Source organism: Saccostrea echinata, unplaced genomic scaffold (genome assembly GCF_033153115.1).
Source record: "Saccostrea echinata isolate AGI-Se365-2 ecotype Australia unplaced genomic scaffold, CSIRO_AGI_Sech_v1 ptg000016l, whole genome shotgun sequence".
NCBI classification, from domain to species: Eukaryota; Metazoa; Mollusca; class Bivalvia; order Ostreida; family Ostreidae; genus Saccostrea; species Saccostrea echinata.
Window position 1 is genome coordinate 23,266,553 of NW_026889765.1, and position 14,875 is coordinate 23,281,427.

The following is a 14,875-nucleotide window of genomic DNA, read 5'->3' on the forward strand; positions in this document are numbered from 1 at the left end:
TTTGTTAGATGTGGATGAGTGTTCCAACAGCTTCCCCCCTTGTCTTCATGGCGGTACCTGTATTAACATTGAAGGGGGATACACTTGTCAGTGTCCTATTGGCTGGATGGGAAAGAATTGTGAAAAAGGTAAGAAAATAAACCCCAAAAATTGTACATTAACCCTTCTTAAACTACCTCGTCTACTAATCATGCATTAGTATTAATTTATAATTTATTTATTCATAATATTTACAAGATAACTTGCTTATTAAATGTTGTTTTTGTTTTTAAAAAAAAAAATTAATATTTATTATAATAAAGCATTTTACCATATTGTCAAAGCTTGAAGGAAAAAAATATCTAAAAATAGAGCACCAGCCAATACAATATGGGGCAAAAATAAAATGAAGGCATTAATTACCCGGTATACAGTAGTTGAAACTTCACTCAGATGTGGAGTTTGGCATACTTTACATGTACATGTATATATCTGCACTATTTTCTAAAAGTCAAATCAGAAATTCAACTTTTGCAATTGTGAACTTTTTATCAGGCATGCATTTTAGTATTAAGTAATTAAAATATAGGTCTGATCAAATGAAACATGCCTCTCAGCCTGCGATTTAATTAGACTAGTGGATTACATCTTAGAGTAGTTTAGCTGAATAAATTGTTCTCTGTGTGCTTAAAATGGAATGTTTATGATTAATCTGATGTAATTTTTCAGATGTGAATGAGTGTTATACAATGCAGCCATGTAGAAATGGTGGGACCTGTCAGAATATTGATGGTTCCTATCTCTGTCAATGTAAGGAAGGCTGGACTGGCCCTGACTGTACAACAGGTAAACATTGAAACTTCGATAGGAATATGAAGTAAAATTTAAAAGATCTTAACTTCTTATTAGGAAAACTAGGCATGTACATTTTGAATATATACATGTTAAGGTATAGTCAGATTATGCAGCAGGATTTTTATTAATTTAAATGTTTATATATGAAGTAGAATAGATAAGTGTAGCAAGTATTGAGAATTTGTCAGCACAATACACGTTAGAAAATGTACTGTAAAAAAGGATTTTGTTTTGTTGAGATTTGCACTAATAGCGATTTGTAATGTACGTGTCCTTTATCATATATTTTTCTTTGATTTAGATGTAGATGAATGTTTGAGAAATCCGTGTATGTACAATGGCACGTGTCTGAATACTCGGGGATCTTACATGTGTACCTGTCCACGAGAACGAACAGGACATAACTGTATGGACGGTGAGTTGAGGGGAGATAGTAAATCCATATGGCGAAGGATATGCGAGAAATTGATCTCTCTCATTAATGAAAGTGAATTGAACTTACAAGAAGACTTTGTTTCTCCTGCTAATCTTTTGTTATCGTTTGTAATATTTTTAAATGTTTATCAGAGTGAAAATTCCAAATTTTTCAATGAAAACTGTTATGGTAATTGGTTCAAAAGTAGTTTTGAATTTGAAATATGAAATGACTTTATTTGTGACTGACTCTTTCAATATCATGTGACAAACATTAAACAGATGTGGATGAGTGTGTTCTCTTTTCGCCGTGTAAACACGGGGGCACCTGTCTTAACATCAATGGGGGATACACCTGTATGTGTAAGGATGGCTGGACAGGCACCAACTGTGAAATGGGTAGGAATTTTCAGGGTTTTTGGATCAGATATTAAAATTCACATTTTAAAGCAGTCTACAATGATTAAAAAAAAATCAAGTTTTAATATCTTTGTGAAGGAGTATGGAATCACTGAAAATCTATACAATAATTGTGCTTTGTCCTGGTATACATAAGAACATAACTCTTCACTGGAAGTGATTTTTGTAAATTGTTTGAAACAAGATGTTTCTGTTTATTTGTAAAGATATTGATGAATGCTTGCGGAACCCATGCTTCAATAATGGAAGTTGTATCAACTCTTACGGGTCGTTTTATTGTCGTTGTCCGAGAGGATGGACTGGGCCATACTGTCTGGAGGGTAAGAATTATTGAGAAGCTTCAGTACATCACAAATATCTTCAGAAATCTGTTAAGTTGAATCTTATTTTTATTGATATTTGATGGATTTTTGCTCTACCTTTGTCGTTGTCTATGTTGTAATGAAATTCAGTTTTGTGTGATGATAAATACAGTGCATTTGTTTTGTGAAAGTAGAGTAAGTCCTGTAAGATAGAAATCTTTTACAGTATGTTCATCTTAATAACAAGTATTTATCACTTTTGTTTTCAGATTTCAATGAGTGTTTACAAATGTCCTGTGCCAATGGAGGTACATGCATCAACATTCAAGGCTCATATCAGTGCAGGTGTCCTAATGGTTGGACAGGAAAGAACTGTGAAATAGGTCTGGCTTTACCTTTAAAGTAAAATTCTTAACTTGTACTGAAAAGTTGCATGTACTTACATGTATAAATTGTAAATTTTGACCTGTTAACTGCATGTATAACAAGTATTTATGGGTTGAGATATTATTATAGATGAGGATGAGTGCAAGAGAAATCCTTGTTTAAATGGAGCGACTTGTTACAACACAGTGGGATCCTTCTCGTGTGTCTGTCCTGATGGATTTGTTGGCCAGATGTGTGGAAATGGTAATATTGATATATCTGTCAAACTTTATATAAAACATATACATGTATATATCATAGAAATATCATTGAGATGTACATTATATGTGAAGTAAAAAAATTTCAAAAGGTTTTTTACTTCAATATTAAAGAAAAGAGTTGAGGAGGTCAAGCATTTATCAGAGTCCATCAAAATGTTTTGTATGCATCCTCTCTGCCTTTAGGTTTCTGAGCCTGTCTTGTAGAATTTTGAAATTGTATATGTACTTACCTTTCAGACACCAATGAATGTCTGCAGTTCCCAGGAATCTGTAAAAATGGGGGCACCTGTTTCAACACAGAGGGATCCTACAAATGTGATTGTCCCCCTGGGTGGAGGGGCAAAAACTGTGGAATAGGTATGCTAAAAATGATGTGGTGGATCCAGTTTTTATGCAGGAACAAATAGGAAATGCTGGTTAAAAAAACACAATTAAAGTGCAGTTTAAACATAATAAAATGCACAGGTACTTTATAGTGACTTCAAACTGTACTGTTTCTCTTGCAGATGTGAATGAATGCATAACCATGAATCTGTGTGCAAATGGTGCCACTTGTATCAACACAGATGGTTCCTACAAGTGCAGGTGTCCTCCAGGATTCGAAGGACCCCTCTGTGAAAAGGGTAAAAAAAAAATCCCTTTACTGCAATATTATTCAAGATTTTGAAGCAAAAGCCAAGTTTATTTTTTTTTTATGACAAAAATGACTTGACCATGCTCACCCCTGTTAATTAGTGGAATCCAGTTTTACAGTAGATTTTTGTAGCTATAGTTTAATGTCCCTTGTATTTCAGCTGTGATAGGTATGATCAGACTGCATAAATTCATGTCATTAACAATTTTCTTGGAAAAGTTTATTTTGTGTCATTAACAGTTTTCTTGTTAACATATTAATTCTGTGTCACCGAAGGATTTCTTAACTGGAAGACTAATTTTCTGTAATGTAGATTTAACAGGAGTCTGTATCAGTAATTCCTTTGCCAGAGGCATTCACTCTTACAGAAAAACTGTAATTGTCACAGATTTTAGTTTCCATGTACATGTTTACGCTTGAAATTTTTTTTCTATGTTTGAATGCATTAGCAATGAGAAGGATGCACATAAAGACATCAAAGATACTGAAATACTGTACACTTATACTTACATTGTTATCTAAGTATGATATATGTTAATAAGACAGATGTTAACAATAAAAAGCAATTTATATTTAGAAGTTGTGACATGTACATAGCAATATCGAACAAGGGTACTGCCAACATAAAATTACTGACAAAAAGCTCAAATTACTGACAAACAAAATTTACAACATTTACAATACTGAAAACTGCAGAAAGGGGAAAACATCTATGTGTATCTAATCAATTCAGCAGTTTTACAAATACTAACCCACTTTTAAGAGCAGATGTTGAATTTCATTTCCATATTAATTAAACTCTGTTTTTTTAATCAGTCTCCACTAAATCATAGGTGTTTTTATTCTCGTACATTATTTTGATAAATACATGTAATGAAAATGGAATATTTTGTAGATATAAATGAATGTTTGAACAATCCTTGTATGCATGGAGCCAACTGCATCAACACACCTGGTGGCTATACCTGTAATTGTAAAGAAGGATGGACGGGACTCAACTGTGCTAATGGTATCAGCTTTTTTATGATTCTGATTCAGTGGCTTAAAAATACATTGAACCTCCAGCGAGACATTTTTCATATCTTTATCATATTACATGTATATTCTAATTCTAGCTAGTCAAAGTTCAGAAGAAAAAAATTTGAGTCCTCCTAGTAAAATTTGCCACAAATAAACTTTCCAGTAAAGTGCTAAAAAGAACACTATGATATTGAAAAAATTGACAATTTTTTCGTGTGTAAAAGAAGCAGAAATTAAAGACTCTTCTCTCTCGTTTTTTAACAGATACTGATGAATGCTTGAATTTCCCATGTTTACATGGGTCAACCTGTAACAATACTCTAGGTGGATTTGAGTGTATCTGTGCCAAAGGCTGGGAAGGACCATTCTGTTCAGTTGGTAAGGAATATAATTACCAGAGGATAAGGATATAATTGTAAATGTTCAGAAAAATACTGTAAACATACATTTTTCAGCGTAATCATAATTCCACGGGATTACAATATCTGTTCAATCCATGGTTAAAAAATTGTGCAGATTTCTTGTATTGCCATTAAATGTTGTATGTGCACTTAAAGTACTTTGTGACAAATTTTTGTGGTAAATTTGTGGCCCCTTGTTACACCGAAACTTTTCTGTTTTTAAATAAAAACGCCCAAAGTTTCCAACAAAGTTTATTTTGTATTCCCATGTAACACTTTACACACAGGACCTGACTGAGTAACTAATTGAACACACAAATTCTATGCTAAATATTAAGAACTGCCCAACCTACAGACTGTCAATCACTGCTAAATTAACCAGTTAATTGTGAACACTATGAATTCTGCATTTTCTCATGGTCAGCACTCCAGACATTCAATCCCCCTGAGACTCGGGTGATAAAAGTCAGTAATGCTGATACGAGAGCTAAATTTCCCAGCCAAAATCTTAATGAGCGGCCATGACCTTATCACATAAACAGATCACTGCAGTCTGTAGCTTAGAACAATTACTACAAATCAACAAGATTAAGATAATATAAACCTAGCATTAATTATACAAACAATTTCATGCAAAATTTCACTTTAACACCCCTACATAGCATTTATTAATCCCAGCAGAAAAAAGTACCTCTACAGAAGTCTATCTACTGTATATAGAAATGTACTGCACAGACATTAATATAGCACACAACTTTTATAAAAGATTGAATAAAAATGAAATCGCAAGTTCTCCTGACCCCCAAAGTATAGAACATTAACTAATCTCTTTAAATATTTTATATTTTGTGTAGTTGTCTCCCCTTTTCTGAAGGAAGACTTTTTTTTTCAATCAATTTTCATATTCCATTTACAGTATATGATTATGATTAGGATCTTCCATTTTCGGTGGAAGACCATTCTATTATTTGATATTGGTATATTTCAGATATCCATTACTGCCTGGATGCTCAGTTCTGCCATGGACATGGACATTGCATCAGTATGCCAGGATACGACATCTGTGATTGTGAGCCAGGCTGGATGGGACCACATTGTGAATTAAGTAAGAATTTGTAGATCTATTTTATAAAAGGATTCACATGATAAAGATTCAATACCATAATTATTTTCTCTCTCTCTCTCTCTGAAAAATGTTCTGAATATGAGAAAGCACAATACATGTAGTTTTGTTCATGTAAGATAGTTAAGATTTTAGAAATTAAAAAGATATCATTGGTACAACTGATATGAGTATAGATACAAATTTTTTTGCAGGATTGATGTTTAAATGTTTTGCTAAATTGAAACTTTTCTTTACATTTTACAGATAAGAATGAGTGTGTAGAGATGGTGGATGTCTGTAAGAATGGAGCCACCTGTACAGATTTAATGGGTAGCTATAACTGTACCTGTCTACCAGGATTCAAGGGAGAGCACTGTGACATTGGTAAGGGCTTGTCTGTGTACAACTATTAAAAACTTAAAAAAAAAAAAGAAAAAAAAAATTAAAAGGAAAAAAATCTGTATTTCTGTCAAAGTGTGATATTCTTGTGTTCAAAGGATATGTTTACATGTTTTTATGTTTTTTTCTTAGCTATGTTAATTTTTTATTCACATATTGGGAGAGTTTGATAGTGCATAAATGTCTATATTAAATGATTTTATTATCCTGTATTTCAGAGCAGTCCTGTTTACACACTCCATGTCTGAATGATGGACAGTGTATCTCAAGGAATGGAATCTATTTCTGTAAATGTACAGATCTCTGGACAGGAGAATATTGTGACACTCGTAAGTTATAGCTCTCGTTCTGTGATGATTCAGGTCTGATGTATTGTATTAAATGTAAATTATTTTCTTTAAAAAGCAAAACTGCATTTATCATTAATCTCAATTTTGGGTTATGTAATTTCTTCAAACTGATGTTATTTATAGCTGTGAATATTTGCACGGAGAATCCTGACATTTGCCACAATGGGGGCACCTGTAATTACCTTCGTGGTGCCTATGAATGTATCTGTCCCCCAGGCTTCACTGGCAAACACTGCACAGAAAGTAAGTTTAAGATTTGTAAAATCATTGTAAAAGATTTTCAGAGTCAATATTTTAGTTTAGGCTTGATTCCTTACAAATTTGATGTACATGTACATAGGGATATAGATTAAACTTTTTAGTAAATTATTCCTTTTTTTCCAGATGTCAATGAGTGTAAAGCTGATGTGTACCCCTGCTTTAATGGAGGAACCTGCTTTGATCTGTATGGAAGTTATGAATGTTTCTGTGCAAAGGGATGGAGTGGGCCACAATGTAACAATGGTAACATAGTTTTCTTTTCTTTTTCATAAACACAAAAATTCTATTTCGCTTTAAAATTAGAACCAATATGTAATTATTTTCTCTGCTTTTTTTTTTTCCAAGACACCAATGAATGTGACAGCAATCCCTGTTTAAATAATGGCAAGTGTATCAACACAGAAGGAGGATACCTTTGTGAGTGTACACCAGGATGGATGGGAAATCAATGTCAGAGGAGTAAGTGGGAATATATTACTATAACAGAAAGACAAAACCTGTCACCTGATCCAGTGTTTTTGTAAACAGACCATTGTCCGGGCAAAATCTGTAATGTATTGATGTTAATTTTCTTTCTTTTTAATGACAGACAAAAATGAATGCCTTAACTTCCCTTGTCTGCATGGTGGAACGTGTAGAGACACGATAGGTTCATTCAGATGCAAGTGCAAAATGGGCTGGACCGGAGATATTTGTCAAGATGGTAGGAAGGCAGATATGCTCTTGTTTGACATTTTCAAATTAAATGCATCTTATGCTTTAGGACTAGACCATGGTTGTAGAAAGTCTAATGTGATGTTCCAGTGTGAAGTTTGTGATTTTAACTGTGGTGTAATTGTATGATTTCAGATGTTAACGAATGTCTTAACAACCCATGCATTCACGGTGGCATTTGTAAGAACACCAATGGCTCCTATATATGTGAATGCCCAGAACAGTACACAGGCAAAAACTGTGAATTAGGCAAGTATTTGAGAAGGTACTCAAATTTGATGAATATTTAAGAAATGAATAATGTTTTTTAGTATTTTTCTCTAATGTTATTGTAGACCTAGATGAGTGCCGAATGATTCGATGTCAGAATAACGCGACATGTCAAAACTTGGATGGATCATATCGCTGTGTGTGCAGGGATGGATTTGAAGGAAAATACTGCGAAAAAGGTAACCTGTAGAAATGCAGAGGAGCTTTTTCTGTGTTGCTGATAATGACATCCCCAGATTGTTAAATGAGAAAGTCAGTCTTAAGATGCTTCTTCTCATGTTTTATTTGATAGTTGTTCATGCATCAGTTTTATAGAATTATCTTTTATCTACTTGATTCAGTGAGAAAGTCTTTTAATTCGATTTGATATAAGACTGATTCAACTTTCATTTTGATTTCTGCAGATATCAATGAATGTCTGACCCTTAGCCCCTGCTTACATGGAGGTACCTGTGTCAATTTGATGGGTGGATACAGATGTGAATGTCCAGAGGGCTGGATTGGAAAGGATTGCAACAGAGGTGAGAGAAAAAAGGAAATCACTGCTATGTTTTGTTAGATACCAGTTGCAGCATACTGGTCAAAACTTTTTAGAGATCTGGAATACTTTGTTACGTATTATAGCATATTCCTGGTACACGTTGATTTAAATTTATGTCAAAATCTGATATTTTGACTTTATTTTGTAGACAAGGACGAGTGCATGTACTTCCCATGTAAACACGGTGGTACCTGTATGAATAATGACGGGTCATTCCAGTGTATATGTCCTCCTGGATTCACCGGACCAACTTGTGAGCTAGGTCAGTGTCTGTGATTGAGTAATTTCCAATTTATAGTCAACACACGCATAAATGCAAAGACTACTGAAAAAGTGGAAATTAGTTCTTAAGCAAGAGAATTTCAATGCACATTAAAAAATTTGCTGATTTTAGATTTGACAAATTTAATAATGCTGATAAGTTGGAAAAATGTTTTTTTTATTGATGGCTAGATGCCTTCTCTGTTTGGAGATGTAGACCATATTCAAGTTGATAGAATTTTACACAAACCAAATTAGTCTACTGTAGTTAAAATTATCTTCTCTTTTTACCATTATTTTTAGAATCTGAGTGTCAGTGATTAAAGAATGTTGACTTCTCTTTTTGACAGATCGAAATGAATGTGAAAAAAATCCATGTCAGAACAACGGAACATGTAGGAATACCCACGGCTCATTTTACTGTGAGTGTAGTTATGGGTGGCAGGGACCCTTGTGCTCTGAAGGTTAGTAATGGTGATTTAATCATGATATTTATTCCAGAAATGAAATACTTTGATGAGGATAAATATTGTAAATTTGTGATCTAAGTGATTTCACGTGGACTAAATTTTGTTGTTTTAACATTTAATTTCATTATTTGATATAAATGGAATGTAATTCCCAATGAATATTTTTGTTTTTACAGTATTGAGGCATTTGATCCTATTTGTTTTGTCTTTTTTGGTAGATGTTAATGAGTGTAACCTGAATCCGTGTTTATATGGTGGGACCTGTATCAATACGCCTGGTTCCTATGTCTGTCAATGTAAACCAGGACGCACAGGAAAAGACTGTAGAAATGGTAAGGGGTTTTCAAGATCTTTTTCTGTTAATACCTGTATATTAAAGTAAAAGCTGAAATGATCTTGTTTTTCTTTAATCTTTTAAAACCAACAGAAAATTTTCTTTTTCTTTGTGGCTAAGATAAAAAAAAACAAGTTTTGTAAATGATGTTATAATCTTTAATTTTCAGACACCAATGAATGTGAGAGAAACCCATGCCAGAATGGAGGAACTTGTATAAATACAGATGGTTCATACACTTGCAGATGCACACAGTACTGGCAAGGAGAAAACTGTCAAATAGGTATGCTCAGTCTTTCTTTTTGTTAATCTGTCAGTAGTATTCAAAATGCATTTACTCCTGTATTTTTGGTCCAATTCCTATAAATTTGGTATCCTACAAGACTTTACCAAGATAATGTCAAAATACTATTCCTCCTACAGTTTTGGTCCAATTTCCAATTTCACCAAGACACATAATTCTGTACATCAATTTTATACCCCCTGCTTGAAAATTAGGGGGGGGGATATAGTGATGAGGGTGTCTGTCCATCTGTTTCACTTTGGAGGATAGCCATCTCTTAACTGCAACTCCTCTTACACCACTGAATGCAATTGAATGAAATTATCTTATAATGGCATTGTGGATCTATTTTACGTTTCACATTTTACGAGTCTAATTAGCATTATAGCCAGTAGATATCTTGTTTAAACCTGTATTTTGTCTCTATTTGCTTCTATTATTGGTAGATTTTATTCCAAACAATTACTCTTTTGGAAAATAACTTTCAAGTAAAAATTTTGAGTTTCGCTGCTTTTTTTCAGATGTAAATGAGTGCCTCCTAGCTTACAGTGTCTGTGAACATGGTGGACAGTGTATCAATCTGGCTGGAAACTACACCTGTAATTGTCCAGCAGGGTGGACGGGGCATGGCTGTCGTATAGGTCAGTAGTGTGGATGTTGTAATTTGTTTATTTACTATTTATTAATATGGAGATTTATAAAATATGATATATATCACTATAGAAAGATTTTACAATAATATTGAATAACTGTTTTTAATTAATCATTGTAAACTTTATTTATTGGCAGATATAAATGAGTGTTTGATGAACCCATGTATGAACAATGCGACCTGTGTTAACACTGACGGTTCCTTTATCTGTCGATGTCCCCCGGGCTGGATGGGACCCACCTGTAGTGAGGATGTAAATGAATGTCCTATGTTCCTCTGTAAAAATGGGGCCTCCTGTCAGAATACCCTGGGAAGTTTTGTGTGTCAGTGTCTTCTGGGCTGGGAGGGACCACTCTGTGATATTGGTCAGTATAAGGAGTTAATTTTTTTCTTTTATTTTATTCTGAGACTTTTTGACTTAAAGATTTACTGAAATTTTACTCTAATTGTACAGATATCAATGAGTGTCTAAGAAATCCTTGTCTCCATGGTGGCCGATGTATCAACAGCCCCGGTTCCTTTTCCTGTCAGTGTAGTGAAGGGTGGATGGGAGCTCTCTGTGATGAAGGTAGGAATATCATTATCAATCAAGATATGAAATTGTATATTTTCTACTAAGCATAGAAAAAGCTATGATTTTTGTATTTAAGTGAATTAACAGTTGTATCAATTACATTTGTTTCCTGTAGATGTAAATGAATGCTTGCAGTTCCCTTGTCGAAATGGAGGAACTTGTAAAAACCTTGATGGGTCTTTTGAGTGCATCTGTCCTCAGGGTTATTCTGGAAAACTGTGTACAGGAGGTAAAGCTGTAGATTATTCAACCTCTCCCTCTCTGTTTTCTCTCTTTCGCTCCCTTTCCCCCCTCTCTCTATCTCTCTCTATAAAGTAGATTTAATTTATTTATTGATTTTGTTTCTTTCTTTAGATGTGAATGAATGTCTGTCCAATCCCTGTAAGAATGGAGCTAGGTGTATAGACACCCCAGGATCCTTCCAGTGTATCTGTCCACCTCACTGGGAAGGTCCCCTCTGTGACAAAGGTTCATAAATCTACATAATTCAACATAAATCTGCATAATTTTATATAAAACTTCTAGGACAATAAAAGAATTTGTCAAAAGAATAGAGAATTTAAGCAGATGATTGTATTACTCACCTATTAATGATATGGACAAAGATTCATGAGAAATTTGGACAGAGCTTTGTATGCATGCAGTGAATATTATAGGCTTATCTTTTACAAAGTACTGATTTCTTTGATATTTACAGACAAGAATGAATGCCTGAATCCTAATGCTTGTCTTAATGGAGGAACTTGTATCAACATCAATGGGGGATATCAGTGTAAATGTCCCCCTGGCTTCACAGGAGAATACTGCACTATGGGTAAGGTTTAATGAGATTTCTTAAATTGTGAGAACTGTTTTTTCTGTAACAGGTGGTTGAATAAATGAACAAGCCTTTTGGAGTTCATGTCTTTATTCAGACACCATCAGGGCCTAAAATTTTCAAGTGAACAAAATAAATAGCCCTCAAATAAAACAAAATAACAATTATATCATATTACATCAGTTATATCAATACATCATTTATACATAGCACTCATTAAATATTATATCCATAGATTTAATATATATAGAGATGTATGTACATTTATTTTCAATTAGGGGAGATAACTCTTATAGTCAATACACAAGCATAAACATCTGTGGTGGATGCGTTGACGAAAATGGTGAAATTTTTCCCCCAATGTTATTATTATGAAAATTGTAATTGTAAACTTCAAATATTTATTCGTACCCTCATAAAACTACCTGATTTATGCCTTCATAAGATATATATGTCATATTTTCAGATATCAATGAGTGTATTGAGTTTGTGGGAATTTGTCAGAACGGAGGATTCTGTATTAACACACTCGGCGGCTACACATGTAGATGTACAGAACATTGGGAGGGGGTGAACTGTACCATTGATATTGACGAGTGTAAAATGCAGGTGTGCCAAAATGGTGCTACCTGTATCAACACACCTGGAGGTTTTAGATGTGAATGTCCTCCAGGGTGGAGAGGGGATATGTGTGAACAAGGTAATGTTGTCAAGACTTGAAAATTTCAAACAATTTTAGTGTGTGTTAATGAAAAAGCTTTCTGTTAAGAAGGACAAAATACAACTTTCACATCAAACTACCATGTGTACATTAAATAAATAGTGTAGTCTTTTATACACTGTATATTATATTAAATACATGTAGATGTCTGGAAAAATGTCCAAGTATCTTTCCAGTGTTTTAGGTAAGGAATTGGGGTACTTTGGAAACTGATTAAAATATATTTTGATTAAGTAGGACTGATTGTTTTTTTTCCCCTAATTCAGATATGAACGAGTGCCTGAATGCCACCCTGTGTCAGAACAATGCTCTCTGTATCAACACACAAGGGTCTTTCACATGCCAGTGTCAGGTCGGATGGGAGGGGAAATATTGTCACATTGGTAAGTTAAACAAAGATACTGAAATGAAGTTGATGTTTTGTCACAAAAAAGTAGAAAACCCCTGAATTTTGGCCAGTAGTTCAATGTAACAGTTATACTTTTAAAATGTGAACAGTATATCCTAGATACATGTAAAAGAAAAGGTGTATGCCAATTCTTTGCTTGACAAAAACTTCTTTTTTTTTTCAGATATTAATGAATGTTTGATTGATAATCCTTGTCTGAATGATGCTATTTGTGAGAACACGCCAGGATCCTACATTTGTAAATGTAAACCAGGCTTTGAAGGCAACCTTTGTCAATACAGTAAGTAACAGCCATATAGAATTGAACTTTAAGATTAAATAAGTGAATGATTTCGCTGAATCTTTTCAAAGTGATTTGAAATATGAATAAATCTAACTCTGGAGAATTTTCCTATATTTACAGACCATGATGAGTGTAAAAGTAACCCCTGTAAGTTTGGAGGGACCTGTATTGACACTGTGGGCTCGTACATCTGTCAGTGTCCCCCAGGGAGATCAGGCAGAAACTGTGATAATGGCAAGTCTGTTTGTTATAAAGTGTAGTTCAAAACCCTCAAGCATGTGTAGACTCAGCACCAAAAAATCTTAATTTTGGCTCAACACATTTGTCAAGTGCTTATTGAAGAAACTTTGATTCATTTTTATTTAGCTACATATGTCTTGGTTAAGATTTTACAGTAAGTTCAGGAATCGAATGTTTTGTCTTTTTCCTTTGTAGATACAGACGAGTGTCTAAACAACCCGTGTCTGAACGGAGGGACCTGTGAGAACCTGGTGGGAAGCTTTAAGTGCACATGTCCTCCAGGATTTACAGGAGAGAGATGTGAAAGCAGTAAGTGTATATCTTTTTAATTTGACTTTATTTGAGTTTAAATAAATAAAACTGATCACTAACAGTACAAGTGTTGGTGATCTGTTTTATTTCTTTAAGTTTACAACTTGAGGTACAGACCCTATTGAATACCATTTGGTATCAACACCTGGGAATCTTCTGCAAATTTAACCTCACAGTGTTGGTCTCTAGTTTTTCTTTGTTTTGTTTATTTGAGTTTGTTGTGATAATGCCCTAAGAATTTCAGTTTCTTAAGTGTTAGGAAAAAGCAGTGCTAACCCAGTTGAAAATTCTGTTTCTGATTTCATAAAGAAATTTGTAACAAAATTGTATCTTTCAGACATCAATGAGTGTGTTTTATACAGACCTTGTAAGAATGGGGCCACATGTTATGATAGTTTTGGATCGTATTCATGCAGTTGTGCACCAGGATGGACAGGAAAGAATTGTGATACAGGCAAGTAGATATTTCAGTTCTGTAATAATTGCAAGTCAGGTTTTACTTCAGTGATACATGCAAGTCAGTTTTCAGTAAATATTAAAAGTAAATAAATTTCAGTTCAATATCATGGAAACCTTTAGAGTTTTCTGAAGTATATTTCAAGATTCTTGAGCCAGAATTGACTGTTTTGACTGTAGAAGTTTTGTTTTATGTTTGTAGAGATCAATGAGTGTCTTCTTATCCGACCCTGTCAGAATGGAGCGGAGTGTGTCAACACACCGGGGTCTTACAAGTGTATCTGTCCCCCAGGCTGGACGGGCACAAACTGTGAAATTGGTGAGACTTATTTAATACAGATACATTTGTATGAGGATATTGTATTAAGTAAAGCCCATTTATAAGTAACACAGTTTAAGTGGAAAATCCTAATATCAAATATACATTTAAAACCAAATGATATTTTCATAAAAGGAATTATAGATATAGCCGTCAATTTTGACTGACTCTGAAGTTAACTGTAAGGCTGTAAGCATATTATAAAGTACATGTATTATGTGTACAGTTAATTGATTAGTCCCAGTGTATTTCATTTATGTTGTTTTTCATTTAGACATCAATGAATGTTATGACAGACCATGTAAAAATGGGGCTCAGTGTATCAACAACCAGGGCTCATTTACATGCATCTGTCCTCCTGATTTCACTGGTCCTCTTTGTGAAACAGGTAGGTGTAAATTATGTGCTGGTACAGCATGAAGGATTTTAAGA

The 14,875-nt window shown here is 34.0% G+C and overlaps 1 protein-coding gene across 1 annotated transcript in view; it reads left to right on the top strand.

Moving 5' to 3' along the window:
• The window catches only part of LOC133188235 (uncharacterized), a 74,902-nt gene that overhangs the window by 24,721 nt on the left and 35,306 nt on the right, over nt 1–14,875 (top strand). Inside the window, exons 42-80 of the mRNA XM_061323613.1 lie at nt 9–128; nt 709–825; nt 1,136–1,249; nt 1,531–1,647; nt 1,875–1,988; nt 2,240–2,353; nt 2,487–2,600; nt 2,855–2,974; nt 3,124–3,240; nt 4,147–4,260; nt 4,536–4,649; nt 5,661–5,777; nt 6,042–6,161; nt 6,395–6,505; nt 6,650–6,769; nt 6,911–7,030; nt 7,133–7,246; nt 7,377–7,490; nt 7,637–7,750; nt 7,837–7,950; nt 8,176–8,292; nt 8,461–8,574; nt 8,924–9,037; nt 9,262–9,375; nt 9,547–9,660; nt 10,182–10,301; nt 10,450–10,677; nt 10,767–10,880; nt 11,002–11,115; nt 11,241–11,354; nt 11,584–11,700; nt 12,170–12,403; nt 12,691–12,807; nt 12,997–13,113; nt 13,237–13,350; nt 13,552–13,665; nt 14,006–14,122; nt 14,327–14,443; nt 14,718–14,831. Coding sequence (XP_061179597.1) covers nt 9–128; nt 709–825; nt 1,136–1,249; nt 1,531–1,647; nt 1,875–1,988; nt 2,240–2,353; nt 2,487–2,600; nt 2,855–2,974; nt 3,124–3,240; nt 4,147–4,260; nt 4,536–4,649; nt 5,661–5,777; nt 6,042–6,161; nt 6,395–6,505; nt 6,650–6,769; nt 6,911–7,030; nt 7,133–7,246; nt 7,377–7,490; nt 7,637–7,750; nt 7,837–7,950; nt 8,176–8,292; nt 8,461–8,574; nt 8,924–9,037; nt 9,262–9,375; nt 9,547–9,660; nt 10,182–10,301; nt 10,450–10,677; nt 10,767–10,880; nt 11,002–11,115; nt 11,241–11,354; nt 11,584–11,700; nt 12,170–12,403; nt 12,691–12,807; nt 12,997–13,113; nt 13,237–13,350; nt 13,552–13,665; nt 14,006–14,122; nt 14,327–14,443; nt 14,718–14,831 — 4,743 coding nt within the window. The remainder of the gene's footprint in view (nt 1–8; nt 129–708; nt 826–1,135; nt 1,250–1,530; nt 1,648–1,874; nt 1,989–2,239; nt 2,354–2,486; nt 2,601–2,854; nt 2,975–3,123; nt 3,241–4,146; nt 4,261–4,535; nt 4,650–5,660; nt 5,778–6,041; nt 6,162–6,394; nt 6,506–6,649; nt 6,770–6,910; nt 7,031–7,132; nt 7,247–7,376; nt 7,491–7,636; nt 7,751–7,836; nt 7,951–8,175; nt 8,293–8,460; nt 8,575–8,923; nt 9,038–9,261; nt 9,376–9,546; nt 9,661–10,181; nt 10,302–10,449; nt 10,678–10,766; nt 10,881–11,001; nt 11,116–11,240; nt 11,355–11,583; nt 11,701–12,169; nt 12,404–12,690; nt 12,808–12,996; nt 13,114–13,236; nt 13,351–13,551; nt 13,666–14,005; nt 14,123–14,326; nt 14,444–14,717; nt 14,832–14,875) is intronic.